Genomic DNA, 17,813 nt, shown 5'->3' with positions numbered 1-17,813 from the left:
TCATCCAGCTCCCTCGGGAGAACCAGAAACATTAATCATCACATGGTGTTGTTGAAGTAAACCACAAGCCAATCAACACTTCAGCATCTCTGCTCCGTTTTTCCATGAGCCAGCATGGAGCCGAGGAGCAAAACAAGATCGACTCCACCGAGGAGATCAGCACGTGTGATTGGATTCAAGTGAACTTAACACGACGCAAATTCCTACGAGAAATGAATCACAATGCAAATTCCTGTGTTAAACTGCAACACAATTCAAATTCAAGTATGAAACAAATCACATGCAAATTCCAACGAGCACACAATATGGCAGGAAGAAGACTCCACCCCTCTCTGCGCTGCTTTGTGAACTCCATTTGCATATTTGTCTTCAGAAAACAAAAGCTTTAATTCTTTGATCAACACTGCAAGTCTGATGCCAAGATATGACCCGGCATCCTGTGACGGACGGACGGACTGGAAAAGCAAGGAATTTTCTGACACAAGATAATTAGAGAGAGGACAGGAGGATGTTCGAGTCATAACCCCGACTGGTTGATCCCAGAGCTGGCCGGGTGGTTCGGTCACTTCAGGTCTGGCAGAGTTGTGGTTGAAAGAGGGGAAATAGCAGCGCAGCTTTGGGCCCAATGCCATTTAAGACAATGGGGCTTCTCAGAGATGGAGCTTCCTTGAATTGTGCGCTGTTTCCATACAGTGAATGAAAACACGAGCCCCTCAGAGGTGGTTTTTCCATCAGGGCCGGCCTGCTACAGAGTTCCCGTCAGAGTGTAACAGCTGTTACGTCAAGGAGAGCTCACTCTGAGCTGTGCTGATAATTAAAAGCAAAGAACATACAGGATGTAAAATGCAGGGAGGTGTCTGCTTGAGGCTTACTGTGTTTTTGTGTACAAGGGCAAGGATTCATTAACTAGTGATGTGGAATCTAGTTAATCGATATACTCAAGTACTGTACTTAAGCAGAATTTTGAAGAGCTTGTACGTTTTCCACTCCACTATATTTTGCAGGCAAACATTGTACTTTTTGTACATACATACGTACTTTTTTTCCCTCTACATTTATTTAAGGTGTGTGAAAACTTCTGGAAAATTTACAAAGACTATGCATACCAGATCCACTTGATTTTTTGAGTTTGATGTTGTCCTACATTTCAACACACAAAGACTGAGGAGCTGCTCACAGGTGCACACGATAAAAATAAATTGTGAAAGATAATGTAAAGTACAGCTCCAAAGTTCCTTAGGAAAAAAGGAACAGTATGTGGAAAGACTTGTTTCTTTCTCTTTGTTAATTGGATTAAGCAGCGGTCTTAGAAAGAAAACAGTACATGAATTTGTAGTGTGGATTCATCATACAGCTCTTCTCTCAGTTAGCAGGATCAAAGGTCCTGCACATCCACACAGATGTTGTCAGTTACTGATGAGATCTCTGCTTGGGCTGGATCTATGATGGGAAGAGCATGAGGTCACCAAAGATCCTTTTAACAGAAGACATCTCATAGTAGTAAAAGTACAGGTGTACTTAATAACAAACAATGGCTGCATTCAATTTAAGGAAGACTGTTCTAGTGTCCCGGTACTATGCATACTGGCTCACAGTAGGGGTCACCGGGACTTTTAATGGGGACATCATTAATGTTATTAGTTTCACATGTGCTTTTCTGGTTAAGGCAAGTCAGAATGTCTGTTGTGAAAAATGTTACATTTTAATGATTTTCTACATGACTGGATGTTGATTTCACTGGCTGCATCAGACCTGAGTCCACGAGACCTGTAAGGAGGTTCTGCTGTTGCAAAGGGGTGCACAAAAATAAAATAAATAAATATAATTAAAAAAAAACTTGCCAGGCAAGTGAGAGAGATGTCAATCAAGCTGTCTGTACATACACAGTGAACACCTGTGGTAGGTGGACCATGAGGGGCTTTAATTAGCAGTGAAAAACTCAGCTGCATAATACTGTATGTTGGGGATTTAGCTGACTCTCAGTTAGTTTTAGTCAATTAATGGGAAAAAGATCATTTAAAGTGCAGTTTATTGCTTGGACAGGAAAGTACATGGCACATAAAACAAATGACTGAAGCAAAACAGTTTTATGTGAAGCTATTTCCAGTGTTTTTCCTGAATTAAAGTTCTTGGTAACTGTGGCAAAACTGCCATTATTCCTATACAACAACTTTACAGTGTTTATGTCCATCGGGAGCCCAGTGGATGATCTAAGAAGACTTGGATGAAAACTTGCTTCTATGTGTTAATTTCTCTGCCAATTCTTAAGTTAATACAGAGGGAGATGTTTTCTGCACTCCATTATTAGTTTTTATTCAGCTTTTTCCCCTTTGATTTATACTGAATATATTTATTTTTTATATTGCTTTTAATAATCAAATCTATCATTTTACAGTGGATCCTCTTAACATACACATGAGGGACAATATTAGAAAAAAATCCATCATATTCTTGTCAATACACCACAACTTAACTGCAGGGCTCATCTTTGGATAGCAATAGTTTGTACAGGTGTACTTTTTAACTGGTAACTGGTGGTATAAACTGGAAGCTTTTCACATTGTTTTGTTCCCCTAAATACACTGAAAATACTACTCATACAACTACAGTAGGTGGTGGCCTGTAGCCAAATAAAGAAAGAAAAAAACTGCTGCATAATGATTTTGATCGCAAATAATATTACTGATTGTAGTTTGATCTGGAATATAGTGTACTGGAAGCAGATCAACCCCAAACCTGGCTGATATTGCTCATCATACTGCTGCATAGAGAAGAGTGAATATCAGTAGTATGAAGGAAGCAGTACAAGGTGGCACTTTCAATCAACAGTCACAGGTCAAATAACAGCGCTAATACTGTAAGACACAGGTTTAAAGTTAAAAAAAAAACAGAAAACTGGACTGCAACCTCCAACAAACACAAAATTAATCTCATCAGTAAGAAAAGAACAGTATTGAAAGAAGACAGCTGATTTTAAGGCAGAGGACAAACTAGAAGATAGAAGTTCAGGTGTCTAGCTGAGATTTATCAATACTGTGTTTCATCATTGGTAGTAAGAAAAGAGCGCCCAAACACAAATGGACTGACTATTATTGTACATCTCAATATTAGATGTATCAGGCACACCACAGTGCATGATCTCTGCCCTGATCCAGCTGCACCAGTGTTTGTTTTCCCTGCTCTGGTTCTGGTCTAAGCTCAATCTGTCCTGGTTTCACAAGTGGTTGTGGAGAAGACGGAGGGACTTGTTTTGGCCCTCTAAGCCGTGGTTTTCTTCTTGCACTCCACAGAGCAGAAGAGGAAGTTTTGCACTGCCATGAAGCGCTGGCCGATCAGGCACTTGGAGCATCCGGAGCACTTGAAGCACTGCGGCTCGGCGTGCCAGTGGTGCTCGCCGTAGGAAACCCTCTGGGCCTCGGGCTCTACTGCACCCTGGCAGGATGAGCATTTCTGGGATGAGGGAGGATATAATAATGTCAATATACACAGTCAGTTTTTAACATTTTTCTATATTCATTTTAATATTGTTATTGTTAACTTTGCATTTATTCTTTTGCCATTTTCTCAGCACTGCTGAATAAAAATTCCGTAAAACTACACTATGGCTCTTAACATTTCTAATGACACAGTCAGAAGTGAAAGCAAGTATTAGGCTTGCGGGGGATTATGTCAGATAAATCATGTAAACACCTGCCGAGTGCTTCACATTCTTGACTTTGGGTTGCAAGGGTTCATTTACAATCCGTCTCTTATGTTAGTTTTAAATAGATATCTGTTGTTCAACCTGTGTGAGACCCTTTTAGACCAAATTAATGACCTACAATATTTATTTTATATCGGATTTAGAAAACCGTCATGGTGGTTTTATTTCATCTTGAGTAGGTTCAATTACTGTAATGCTTTACAGGTCCTGTCACTCCAGTTCTCAAATCTTTACACTGGCTTCCTGTTTGTCAAAGAACTGACTTTAAAATAGTACTTCTGGTTAATAAAGCACTGAATGGAATAGAGCCTAAATACACCTCTGATCTGCTACATTGAGAACAATCCACACCTCTCAGTTGGTCTGAGAGATGTCTGCATAATGTCCCTTAGTCAAAACTAAATATGAAGAGGCAGATTTCTTGCTGGAAATCTTGAGATCTCAAGAGAACCCTCAGTTCTTTTAAATCAGGGGTTAATCATTTTCTGCTCACCAGCAGGTCATATCTTGTAGTGTAATTTTTATCCTCCTGTTTTAGCTTATTTGTATGTTACATTCTACTTTACTCTTTTTTAAAATCATATTTAAATGTAAATCTTTTTATATTGGCTTTTATGCTGCCTTGTGTTTCTTTTCTTGATACCTTTTTACAGTATGTCTTACATAAAGCACTTTGATTTGCCGTTTTTGTTAAACTTGCTTGTAGGTCTGAACAGGACTTGCATTTCTATGGTTGGGGGAATGATCCTAATTAGAGCCACTTAAACCAAAAATGCCTTCACTCAGAGATCTAAATTGTGCTTTGTATAAAAGCTTCCAGCAAACAAATACTAAAATTTCAACTATTTAAACAAACCCAGAGAAAGAGTCTGTCTTACCACAGCGTAGTTATTCATGTAGCACGGCTTGCAGACAGGCTTGTCATTCTCCATGACGTACGTCTCTCCAGCAAGGATGCAATCACACTCAAAGCAGCAGAAGTGCTTCAGATGCCAGTTCTGACCCTCAGCCTGAGTGTACTCATTACTGAAGATCAGCTGTAGACAGACAAGTATTAAAATGTAGATTAAATAGTGCTACCAACCTCAAAGAAAATTTTAATTAAAAACTTCCAAAATACTTTTCAAAGAATTGAGATATTCTCTCTCACCTCATCACAGCCTCCGCAGCGTGGCTTCTCACTGTCTCCGTAGTGGCGTCCACAGTAAAGCTTGCCTTTCTTCCAGAAGTAGATCATGTCCACCAGTAGTTCAGTGCAGGTACAGCACACGAAGCATGCTGGGTGCCACATCTTGTCATAACCGGGCCGCTCAGCGTAGACAGCAGGCTCGCCCATTTTCATCGGCTGCTGGCAGTGATGGCACGACTTGAAGAGAAAGAAGAGAGATGGTTGGTGGTGGATTTGGATTTTATTTCCAAACAAAACTGTGTCAGAACTGTCCTGATATGATTTCTTACAGCTGCTTTGGTTCAATCCAACAATTATGTTCTTCAAATACTTCTCAATTAGTTTACACAGAGGGTAATATTCTTCCCTTTGAGTCAAAATCAGGTCAGGTCTCCTTTGATCGAACAAAGATAACATTTAAGCTGAAAAACACAGTACTCTCTGAATGACACATTTCACAGGCAGAAAATTGAGGGAATTCCCCTTTATAACACAGATGCATGGGCACTGTGACCTGACCCTGGTGTTGTCAGTTAAGATGAGGTGAGGTGAGTTGAAGTGAAGGTAGAGGTAAGTAAACACAAAGTCATTACGACACTCCCTGCCTTTCAAAGAACAGCGTGTTGAACAGTCACGGATACTGTGCAGAACTAGGGAGGATAAACCTTGGAGAGTTATGAGAATATTAAAACATCATAAGAACATGAAAAAGACAAGGAGTTTGTAATAGAAGAGAGAGAAAGCAGTAACATGGAGAAAAATACAGGAAGAGCCCTCACTTTACCACAGTTACTCTTCCATAATCACTGCTGCTTCTTGTTTCAATATCAAATCTCCTTAATTCATGAGTAACAATAGAACTAACAGCAGGAATAAATCACAAGACTCCACAGCAAGAATTAACTGACTGCACATGGTGATGATGAGATTTTCAAAAAACTCTAGCTGTGACTCATGACTCACTGAGAATTAAATCACTATCCATCATATTGAATGGGGAAGACTGAGTCAGAGTTGGTCTTATGGCTCCACCTAGTGTCCTGTCTGGGAATAACAGCGTTTTATGACGGACTAATGCACTGGAGAAAACAGGGTAAATGATACTAAATTACTGTACCTTACTCATCAAGCTGTACATGGATCAAATATATATGGATTTGACCTGAAATATGGACTCCGTAGTGCTTACATGATGTTATTTTGGACAATACAGTTTATTGTCAAAACTGTCAAATCTACTGCCATTGCACATTTTTGTAACATGTTTGATAACCACATTTTAGGTATCATTGTATCGGTCGATTTGTAGAGATGATTAATGCTAAGAAATTAGTAAATCATAGTCCTGCTACATTAATTTACTCTATTTTCAAACTTTTAAAGTCCGTCAAAAAATGAAACAGTCTGGGTAAAAAAAAAAAAACACTCTTATGTGGATATATATTCTGTGATGAGGTGCTGCAAGTGCTTAATTTTAAGGGTTCACAAGCCAAACTGGTTGAGAACCGGCAGCAGTATCCTGTTACCCGCATTAAAGCAAAATGTTGTGCAATCATGTCTTGCTTGGTGGAAGAACAGGAACAGTCTTGACTGAAACTGGTGCAGATTGCTGCCAAAGCTGAGCAGTAACAAAGTATTGTTCTTTACTTTGTTAGTGCAAAAAGTTGCAAACAGCCTACAATTTCAGCCAATATTGCACCGATTTATTATCTTTTATTTTATTTTTAGAGTAAGCTACTGTATAGTACCCCCTGGTGGAAGGAGTGATTAACTGCGGCTGTACAAGGACACTTCTGCAGACTGGATGCCTGCTGTTATGGGAACTTGAACCTGAGGGCGGTTCTGTCTTAACTTTGAACCTGCTGCCGACTAAACTGTAGCCACAACATACTACTGTGTTCTTGCGATTCTTTCCTTGCATACATTAACCATATTAGTATAGAAAATAGAAAATATCCTTTCTAATATGGCGATAATCAAAATGCTTGTATAGTGTAGATGAACGAGAAAGTGACAGACTGATAACAGATTTAAAAAATACTGCTTACAAAGTTCTGCTGTGGGAGTCCAGCTTGCTGAGCTCCAGGGACGCCCATGGCTCCAGCAGTGGCAGTGGTACCCATGGCTCCTCCAGCTGGCCCAAAACCAGCCAACTGTCCAACCCCTGGACCTGAGAGTGGCCCAGCACCACCAGGTCCAGCTCCAATACCTGCTGCTCCAGGTCCAAAACCAGAACCAGCACCAGCTCCAACCCCAGCACCACCAGGTCCAGGTCCAGCTCCAGCTCCGCTACCCCCTGCTCCAGAACCAGCTCCAGCTCTAGCCCCAGCTCCAACCCCAGCACCACCAGGTCCAGCTCCAACTCCACTACCCCCTACTCCAGGTCCAAAGCCAGAACCAGCTCCAGCTCCAACCCCAGCACCACCAACTCCTGGTCTGAACCCAGCCCCTCCTGCTCCACCACCAGCTCCAGCACTAGCTCCCGGTGTACCAACCCCAGGTCCAACCCCTGCCCCTGCAGCACCAGGTGCACCGCCAGCCCCAACACCAGCTCCACCATGTTCTCCTGCCCGAACCAGAGCCATCTCTTCAGGCAGCATAACATCTCCAACTCCCAGGGCCTCATCCTTGTACTTGCGGACGAACTGCTGCATTAGCTTGACCTCAGCAGGGCTAAGCTCGTGGCACTTGGATGGGTCCTGGTCGTGTTCAGGCAGCTGGCGGGCCATCTGCTGCCGACGGTAAGCAGCTCCCTCTGTACCGGCCACCGGCCGTTTTTCTGGTGGGAGCAGCTCAATGTAACGCACCGCCTGCAAGTCAGAGGACAAATAAGACGACACGGTTTAGCTCAAAAAGGATAAAGAAAGATTGTGTGAAGGACAGACATGAGAAAAGTGCACAGAGAGAAGTTAGGGACCAATCACAGAGAGAGGAAGGGGACATTCTTGAAAAAAGACTTCTGAAACAGAGGCTTGTGGTGAGATAGACATGCAAAAGAAGGGTCTTCAGATACAGTAGTAGACTAAACAATCAGATACATGGCTTACAACCAGAGATTTAAAGTTCCGGTGGTTCAAGCAGGAGATGATTGAAATGTGAAACATCCCTACATCCCCTCTTTTAATTATTATTTATTAATATTACTATATTATTAAGATATATATGGACTACATTGACTGTTATTTGGACCTCTTGTGGACAAAGGCTTTAATTAGAATCCCTAAAGTTTCTTAAAGTGTTCTAAAACCTTATTATCACCGGAGAAACTTGTAAACTTCATAAGAAAAAGCAGTTGTTTCATAGACAGCAATGAAATTTATCTGTCACCTTAATGTCCTGTACAAAACTAGCTGTCATTGAACAGTCTCAGTCTTTTTTGAACAGCTGAATCAGGTTAAAAGCCACTGGAGAATACATGCTAAATACACACTATTTTGCCACGGTGTGTGTCACACTGACATGACTAAACAAAGGCAATGCATAATTGATTACAAAGCCTTTAAATAGAACAAACACCAACATGATATCACTTGTATAGTCACAGCAGAGAGCCAGCTTATGCTTTTCAGGAAAAAGTGAGGATGTTAAAAAAAAAAAGGCAAAAGTTACTTTTTGGGTGATTAAAACTGCATCCTCCAAAAATCTTGGCATTTGATTCAACCCATAGGTGATTTATAGTCCACTAACCAGTTCCTCGTTGTCACATAATATACAAAAAAATATATTTGATGGATAAAAAATGATTTTATTATCCATTAAACTGTAATATTTATTTTTGTAAATTAATTATTTAGCCTAGGTTACATATTAATTCCAAATTGTCCGACCAACAGTCTAAAACCTGAGGATGTTCAATTTACAATGATAATAAAACAGACAAAAGCAGCAAATCATTACATTTGAGAAACTTGAACCCTTTTTGCTTAATCAGTGAGTTAAACAATTAATCCATAATCAAAACTTTCTCTGTTACAATACTTTTAGCACTAGTTACTGTAGAACACTTACCACATACTTATTGGCTACTGGTGGTGCCCATTCATAGGTGACAGACTTCATTGGCACATCTTTAGGGACTGGAACTATATTGGCAGCTGTGGCGCTGACAGCAACTGGCACTTTGTTCGCCTTGGTAGGTGTGATGCTGGCTGGTACGGGCTGAACCTGAGCCGGAGTGCTTCTGGGTGCTGTACCTGAAGCAGCTCCTGCACCTGCAGGCTGTACATAACCAGCTGTGGCAGAGGGGGGCACCACAGTGGAAGAAGCACTTGGTGGTACAACGTAGGCAGTGGCAGGGCTCGGCAGAGTGATGGTCATCATGTTGCCCTTGTAGCTGGGGATGCCATCCTTCTTCAGCTTGGCGATGAGGCCGGTGTACTTGGTGTCCTCGAACAGCTTGCCTACCTTCTTGTTCTCCTCTGAGTTCATCTGCACGTTGTGCTCTGTGAGACCACATTTACAGTTTCGGCAGATTTTTCTGCAGAGAGGGAGAGGAAAACTCATATAACAACTGTTTGTTTTGCTCTGATTTACCAAACGAACATCATGCTGTATTGAAGAGGACTTGAAACTAGCAATTGAGACCATGAACTCATTAGGAAACTGTTTACTGAGGTAATTAATCAAGTGAGAAGTAGAGTAATGTCCTCAAAGCTTACATCTTGTCAGAGTCGCCCCCTGCTTTCCAGTAGAAAAAATGCAGGTTTAAGGCACTTCCACACTGGCTTCACATATCAGACATGGAAGCTCTGTCCATTTATTTTACTGTCTATGTGTTTGATTTAATGTGGAATTAAAAGTTTATTTTTGTGATTGCACATTCTACATGTCACATACACGCACAGCATAACTCTATCACTGTGGAAATGTCTTGAGTATGTCTCTAATCTCTTATATATAATCTCTTTTATTTTTTAAACAAACATGCTTTCTTTTTGGATTTTTCTTACTAGAACAATTATAATCTGCTACAACTTTGCTATGGCAATACAACAGGCTCAGTGTTTAAATATCTGCACTTTTCACATGCCTCAACACAACGTGCTTCATATTTGTAGAGCATCTGGGACATCATTTATGACTTCTAGGCATGCTTCAGCATGACCTGGCCCACGGGTTTCTCTCAACCGTGTCAAGCTGTTTAAACCGAGTTTGATTCTTATGGGTGAGAACAAACAGCAATGATGACAGCATTTATATTCTGGAAACATCTTGTAAACTGTGGAATATGCTCACTTTGAAATGGTGCCTGACTCTGTTTGGTAAAAGCTGAAGAAAAAACATTTTTTATATAAAGTGCCTGTGAGATACTGAAGATAATTCTCTACATTCTCTTTCAGTGACCTTGCCTTTCCTTACCTTACATTCTGGTGATGTTAAAAAGGGGCCCTGTGCAGTATTCTTGTAAATAAAAAATGTTGTAATCTACTGTATGTTTATCTAAGGAATTTTTTGCACATTAACATGAACGTTGCACAAGTATCTTTCTCTTTATTTATTTTAATATTTTATATTATTTGGTTTTTATTCTATTCTATATTTCTCCAAGTCAACTCCTACCTCATACTTTTTGATTTGTTTTGTATTGTTTGCACCCTGTTTGTTCCCTGTTTGTTCCATTTTGCTGCTGTGCCAAATTTAATTTCTCCTACAGGGGATCAATAAAAGGTCTTTATCTTAAGGATATAAATAACTTTTACATAAAGAACATAACCTAAAACATTTACTTTTACATTTTTTTAATTTTAAATGTAGAATTGTTAACATCCATGTTTACTTCAGTAACTTGCAGTCTTCTTTCATGAGACAAAACAGAGACCCTCTCATAAAAAATAGCTCTTACGGCTAACGCTCATTTTCAGAATCAATTGATCTGCTGATTATTTTCAATATTAATTGATTCATTTTTTAATCTATAAAATTGTGAAAAATGATCATCACAATTTCTCAGAGCCAACCAACAGTTCAAACCCCAAATCCCATTTACTATCATAAATGATAAAGAAAAGCAGCAAATTTTAAGAAAAACATTTAAGAAGTTTAAACCACCAAATATGTGACATTTTTCTCATATCTTTTAAGTTTTGGAGTTGAGCGAAGCCTTAAACTACGTGGAAAAAACATTACATGTGTTCAGCATGCAAATGAGGTCTATATACTGTATTCATTTACACTAGAGTATATACAGTCAAATACTGTAGATCTCTAGTGATTCGACATGGTTTTCTAAGTAAGTCCACTGTCTGACCATAAAACTAACAACAGTCCAACATTCCTTGCTGAATGTCAGACACAATAAGAAGCAACAGCACTGCCCCTTGGTGGGTCTTTGTGCCAGTGCTGTGGTGGGCATCAGGGCACCTGGTGTTGTCTTCAGGAAAACTAGCCAAGTATGGATGATTGTCCAGACAGAGCAGTATTTCATGAGCCATTGGGCCAAATAAACAGACAAAGGGAAGCAAAACACAGAACCCTGGGTAGTAGGCTGCTCGTACACTGTCCCACATGTTTTTTTCTGAAAGAACAGTGTCTAAACTATAACTAATGTGCATCTTTGTAGAGGCATGGCTTAGAGGAAATTCTCAGCCTCTAGTTACAATTAATTTATTGAATCTGGACTTGAGGCACCTAGTGGGCTCCACAAGGGCCTGATATTTCCCCTCTCTCCATCGTTTTTGTTGACAATAAGCTGATGGGACGTTGGACTCTTGTGTTCAAAGACGAACATGAAAAGCAGTTGTACTCAGGAACAGCATGTTCCTCTTGGGCCACGACTCCTGCTGCTCTCAGTGTATTTTTAATTAAGCAAAGTGATGTTATTGACCACTCAGGTCCCTGAGCAGACATTCTAATTGCTGTTCTTGTATTATTCCATGAACAATGTACTAAATAAGCATATCTTTATTAAATTTCCTGCTTCATAATTATATTCTTACTTAATTGGCAGCTGCCCAATAAAAACAGTTTTCTATTGTGGGCCACGAAGCAACTCCATTTGTGTGTTCAGTGCTCATTTACTTTAATTACCCAGATGTCTCTGGTCTACACAGGATGCCAGTATACTGAGACCGACATGCCACTGTCAAACTTGTCTCTGTGATGGTTCCATGTTGATTGACTGAAACTGTACAAACCTCCAGAAATGCAGCTCGAAGCCCTCGCACTTGTCTTTGCATTTCAAACAGGCCGCTCCAGCGCCAAACTCGTGCCCGAGGGTCATCTGTAAACACAGCAAAACAGGGAGATTACAATTGCTATCTAAGTTTTGTTTTGACTGCTCAACCACTGAAAGGGATTGCTGAGCTTCCCTAGGGCAGAGCATTCCAACTTTCAAGAAGCTATTATTTGCTCTTGGAGGAATTATAAAATAATTAACAAGATGTTTTGGTGGACCAACAATGGACCAACAGCAGATTGGGGATTCTCAGGGGACTCAGACACTGGACTGAAATCTGGAAGGGACAAGTCACAGCCGGATGGATAGACTTATGTTTAATGACATTATAACAAAAGTACTGGGGGAAAAAAAAAATCAGTTTTTAAGAGACACCAGTCATATTTGAGCAACATTTCTCCTAAATTGAATTCAGGAATTGAATCCCTCTAACTCTCCCTAACATCTGCATCTTTGTCCCTGACCTCAGTGACACACAATGCTCATGTCCACCATCAGCCATTACCGCTGTTTATGACCATATATGGTCAGCTATTCACTGTTGATGGAAGCTGTGTGGGTCCCCAGCAGGCACCCCTTTTGTCAGAGACATGTTTTTGACCCAAAAGACACTCAGTACTGAGGAATGCAGACAGTGACTCCCGTGTTAACGGCCATGGTGCCAAAGTTTCCGCTTCCATTACACCTTCCAGAGGAGCGAGACTTTCTCCCACTGGGAGCCATTAAGCAGCAGAATTATGGAGTTTAGCAGCACGATTTGTCCTGATCATTAAAGTGGAAAACACATCAGTGAATCTCAGTGAAGCCCAGATAAAATTCACAAGATTCTTAACTTTCGCTTTTGCAGGCAGCACAAATATAAGTGTAGAAGTAAATGTTTAGTTTAGCTGTGGAATGAAAGATTGACAAACTGGCCTTGGAAGCAAAAAAGTAATAGAAAAAATATTACTTCCGCAGTGAAGTAATAAGTAAATCCTGTTAAAGTCTTTGACTGAACCCTAAGCACATACAATTATCCACTTTCATCATGAGCAATTTATTTCTTTCTTAGTTTTTAACTAATTTCTTTAAAATGGATTATATCCCTTTCTATATGTTTTAATCTCTAATGCTGTTTTTTGTATGTCTGTATTTTAATGCATTATGTAATGCACTAATGTGGAATGGCTTATATAAATACATTTACCTTGCCTTACAGCGTGTTGCTGTAGACATTCCTTTTTTTAAAGGAATGTGTTTGGGGTTATAATAGATGTGAAGCACCTGATCAGTAGAAATAAGTCCAGGCTATCCTTTCTTCTTTTTCTCAAATACTTTTCCTAATAAGGCTCTATCATGCACTTCAGCTGTCATTCAAGGAGGAGCTGGGTTTTGTATGAAATATTTTGGTAACTGAGTGAATTTTTTACAGATTCCAGAACTTTTGTCAATACTGTGAAAAAATCTAAAGATGTTCTACAAAACTGTATTGTATATTAAAACTGTATATTATCTCTGTCTTACTTGACAAAAGAAGCCAATGTGTTCAAATGTTAACACTGTCTACACAGCAGACACCATCAAGAACCACTTTGTCTACATAAAACTGTCTAAAAATGGCATAAATTCTAATACAATTTGGTATGTGACATTCAAGTCCAAATTTCTGTACAAGACAGTTTTTGATTCTCGGTGCAATGAACATTACAGTCAGTACCAAAGACTGTTTATGTTAAAAACTTTGACTCTTGTCAGAGTGTTGTGAACTACAAACTTGTACTCCATCTTGCTTGTAAAGTCTGTAATCAGTCAATTTCACAGAATCTACTGTGTTCATTTTAAGACTGTCTGTATGAGAGCATCACTCGAATACCTCAAATTAAGTAAGTGTTTGGATTCAAAGTGAACAAAGCTAAGTGTTCACTACTTGTGGAAGTCTAAATATTTGTCTCTGCCATAGTGAGGACGACGGGCCATCTCTGGCTGAGGTCACTCGGTGTGTGTGACTTTTCTTTGGAACACAGTTTCATAAACTGCATTTACTCTGTATTATGACTAAGCCCGTAGGGTGATTAATTCTGGTGACAACACTCTGCAGAGAGGTTGTTCAGACACAAAGTATACAGTTCAGGTCCGATGAGTCATATTCATGAGTCATTTTGCTGCAGCAGGCCTGAGCTGCAGACCAGTGGCAGCTGTAATGACTAGTGGTAGTCACTGGCTATGGGGCCATTTTAATTTCAGAAGGCCACCTGCTCTCACGACACCATCCTGTTTCTGCTACATCAATAAGAAATTGTTTTTCTTCTAATGCAGTGCAGCTAAATGCCTTCATCTGATGACAGACAGATTCAAGGAGGCAGAGTTTAGTTTCAGTTTACAAGCTGCTTTTCTATATTTAAGTAGCACTTTCCCATTTCACACAGTAGTTGTTTTAAGTTTGGTTTCATTTCACAATACTGTATATCATGTCACAACAACAAGACGCACTCCTCTGACCCAAACTTCCTTTTTTTGATTAACTGGGTGGGGTGAAGATGATGAAAACATTCTGCTATCCAACAACATCAATCTTAATCTGTCATTTTATTTACGCCTTCTTGCCGTTACTTTGGAGACAGTTTTCTGTTTTGATTTTGTCATGTTGCACTTTTGTGACTGCTTGCCAAAAATCACAAATATATTTGAGCAAAGGATTACGTTATTCTTCTCTGTTGCAAATTTTCCCTCAGAATCTTCGCCTATGGCAACTTCAACAACCATTCAGATGTTTAGAGAAGAGCGTGACTCAAGATGAGGTCACAGCCTCAGAGTGAAGATCACCAGAAACAACTTAAATTTAACAAAATTGCAGTGATGATGATTTGCCAGCCTGTGCACAGTGTGCTCATAGTCGCAATTTATTACCTCAGCGCTCTTTTTGGAAGACTACATGAGCTTAATTGAGCATAATATTACCAAAACACACAGGTTAAAAGGGGCAGTTACATTTTGATGGTAATTACAGCAGCCTCTCACTGCTTGAGGCACTCCCGGCGACTTGCAGCCGCTGCAGGCTTATCTCCTCCAGGGATTAAAAGCAGATGTCCAACTGGGTCTGTCTGGGTCATCCAGCTGCGCAGACCCACTTACCAACAGCAGCTTACTGTATATACTGTATACACAAGGTTCGATGCACTTTACTTGAGTTGACTTTGTTTAGTCTAACTGATCTGCAACTGGCAAATAGATCTGCAGACACACAAAGACATTTTGGCTCTATTACAGGCTGGCAAATGCCAAAAATAGAGTCAAATGACCTTGTAGAAAGACACAATGAATGGTGAATCCTGGAATAGTACACATTGTGGGGAGCAAACTATCCATTAGTTTCATGCCACACACACAGTATGGGCATCTTCATGTGCTTCATCTAATTAGAACTGTTTGTCTCTGCATGTAAAGCAAGAATTACATGAATTATCCTAGAAACAAACTGTTTGGTACATACAGACCCCCAAAGCAGACAAGAAGCCAAAGTGATGAAAAACTGAAGTTGCAGCTTATTGAGTGATTGTTGCTGCAGCTTCACTACTCACGCATCGAACATCATCACCTATGGATCACATGGATGAGGTTTTTAACAGCATGGATTACCAACAATGCCTGCTGGGAAAATTACCCCTGAAAAGAGCCCCCAGGTCACCAAAAGTGATGTTTTGAACTACTAATTTCCAGTGTCACATCAATTGAGATGCCAACTGAAGTGCACATTGACCAATTCCAACAATGCATACATTTCCAATTAGTTACACTGTGACGGGGTCATGTGCAGACTTAGCAGAAGGAATCCAATGTATACAAGAAATGCAATGAATGCAACATGTGCCCAGCAACCATGTGCATCTAAAGGTAACTCTCTGAAATAAATTAACATCCGGTGGACTAACTCTGTCGACCAATTTTATTCTAATCCATGTCTGGAACAGTAAAAAACACTTTCTGCAGCATAACATTTTAAGCCACAAAGCAGACTAGATAACTTTCATTCTCCCTTGTTTAACCAAATTCCAATTCAAAATCCTTTAAGTGTGTATCCTCTTGCCTAAATGTTGAAATACATAATGAGGAATATATAACTTATATTCTTATAAGAACTACTGAGAGAAGCTCTATAATTCGGCAGCTGTATGACCAAAAAAGAAGCACTTATTCTTTGGTTTGCCCTTAACTCTCACGATGATTTTAGGTTTAAACAGTGTTGTTGTCGATATAGAGAAAAACGCTTGAATGCACACCAACAGACTACTAAAACATCAACACTGTATAAACTAGACCTGTTTCGTGCTCAACATGCTTGCCGAACTTTGTGATATATTCAATTCTTTTGCTAAATAATTGGTAACATGTTACAGAGCTTGTTAGTTTTGCTGATATAGAGGGTGACACTATGTTGTCAAAATTTCAAACGCAATTTGGCGCTGACTTTCTTAACGGGAAGTACTCCTGCTAAGAAAGTAAGGCAGCTCCAGAGATACTTTTGCGACCAAATCAACAGACAAGTGCTTGTTTAAATCTTTCAACTAGCTACTGGTGTCATGTTAGCTACATATTTATACCGTTTTATTAAAGTGTTTATCAATGAAAACGCAAAAAACATGTCTGAAACACGCTCGAAATGAAAGGTGCCAAGTAAACAACAAAGTCTGGCTGTGCTACTGTAACTTTTTCTCGCCACCTGCCCCGTGGACGGCACACCTTCTCAGGGCGTTCCCCGTCTGTCCGAGTACACTGGAGGACAGCTTACCTTCTTTACTTCCTTCTCTATCTCCATTTTAGCGTCTGTCAGCGGGGAGTTTACTCGGTCCAGACGAAGCGAACAACAACTAAAAGAGCTGTCAAAACAAACAGAAACCGGACCGGAGGAATAATGAAACAACCCGGTTCGCTGTCCGCTTTCTCCTCGGAGGTCCTGATCCGCACTGACGTCAACTCCAACAGAATGGACGAAAGGGTTTCCGGTCCGAGCTTTCAAAATAAAACCCTCGTTCACGGGGTTTACCAATCCTACGGGTACAGCCGGTGGAAATGATTAACCGACGAACCAAGACGATCAAATTATGAATAACAAGTATCAAAAACCGAATATTATTGAATGTGAGACAAAAGTAAAATTAATAAGATACAAACAGACTGTGTAGGCACACGTGTAGACTTAAAGAAAACAAGCTATTGCAAGTTAAATATGCTTTTTGAAATAAGTAAATTGCAAAATGACAAATAGCCACAGGCAAGCTAAATTTAAATAAGACATTTTCTAAATTAACAGCATGTACGGACGTCCTATGGTAGTCTCAAAATGTACTCATATTCATTGTTACTGCAAATAAATACATAACTAAGTAAAGAAAAAATGCACAAGTTCAATGTATATAGGTTTAAATACTGTAGAGACTGTGGAAATATTTCTTGTCCACCTACTTTATGTAAAAGGCTACTCACAAATGAAAGTTTTGCCGAAAACTAGAAAATCAAGTCACAGCCAGAGTCCAAACATGATCAGTGTTTAATATTTCTACTTTAATCCACTTAAATGTTCGAATACTTCACATCACAGCCACAGATAACCCACCAAAAGATAAATAAACTCTGTCAAACCCACTAAAAACATTTCAGATTAGTTTGTTGAGCAGCAGATCCATAATAATTTCTTCAGTTCTACCTTGCTTTTTATCGAAAAGGGTTGTCATTCTGCCATTCACATACACACATATCGGAGCAAGCTACCATGGGAGGTGCTGACCCAACAA

General features: G+C 39.8%; 1 protein-coding gene across 1 annotated transcript; it reads right to left on the bottom strand.

Annotated features, from left to right (window-relative positions):
• Positions 1-2,012: 2,012 nt before the first annotated feature.
• Positions 2,013-16,998, bottom strand: tes (testis derived transcript (3 LIM domains)). The gene is made up of 7 exons (XM_073472932.1): positions 16,811-16,998; positions 12,005-12,090; positions 8,880-9,348; positions 6,920-7,681; positions 4,854-5,069; positions 4,582-4,740; positions 2,013-3,450 (listed from the first exon to the last, which is right to left on the bottom strand). Exons 1-7 carry the CDS (start codon positions 16,835-16,837, stop codon positions 3,259-3,261), a joined length of 1,911 nt encoding a protein of 636 aa, XP_073329033.1. The 5' UTR covers positions 16,838-16,998; the 3' UTR covers positions 2,013-3,258.
• Between the last annotated feature and the right edge of the window lie 815 nt (positions 16,999-17,813).

This window comes from Pagrus major, chromosome 8 (assembly GCF_040436345.1).
Source record: "Pagrus major chromosome 8, Pma_NU_1.0".
NCBI classification, from domain to species: Eukaryota; Metazoa; Chordata; class Actinopteri; order Spariformes; family Sparidae; genus Pagrus; species Pagrus major.
This window is presented reverse-complemented; position numbering and strand designations above follow the sequence as displayed.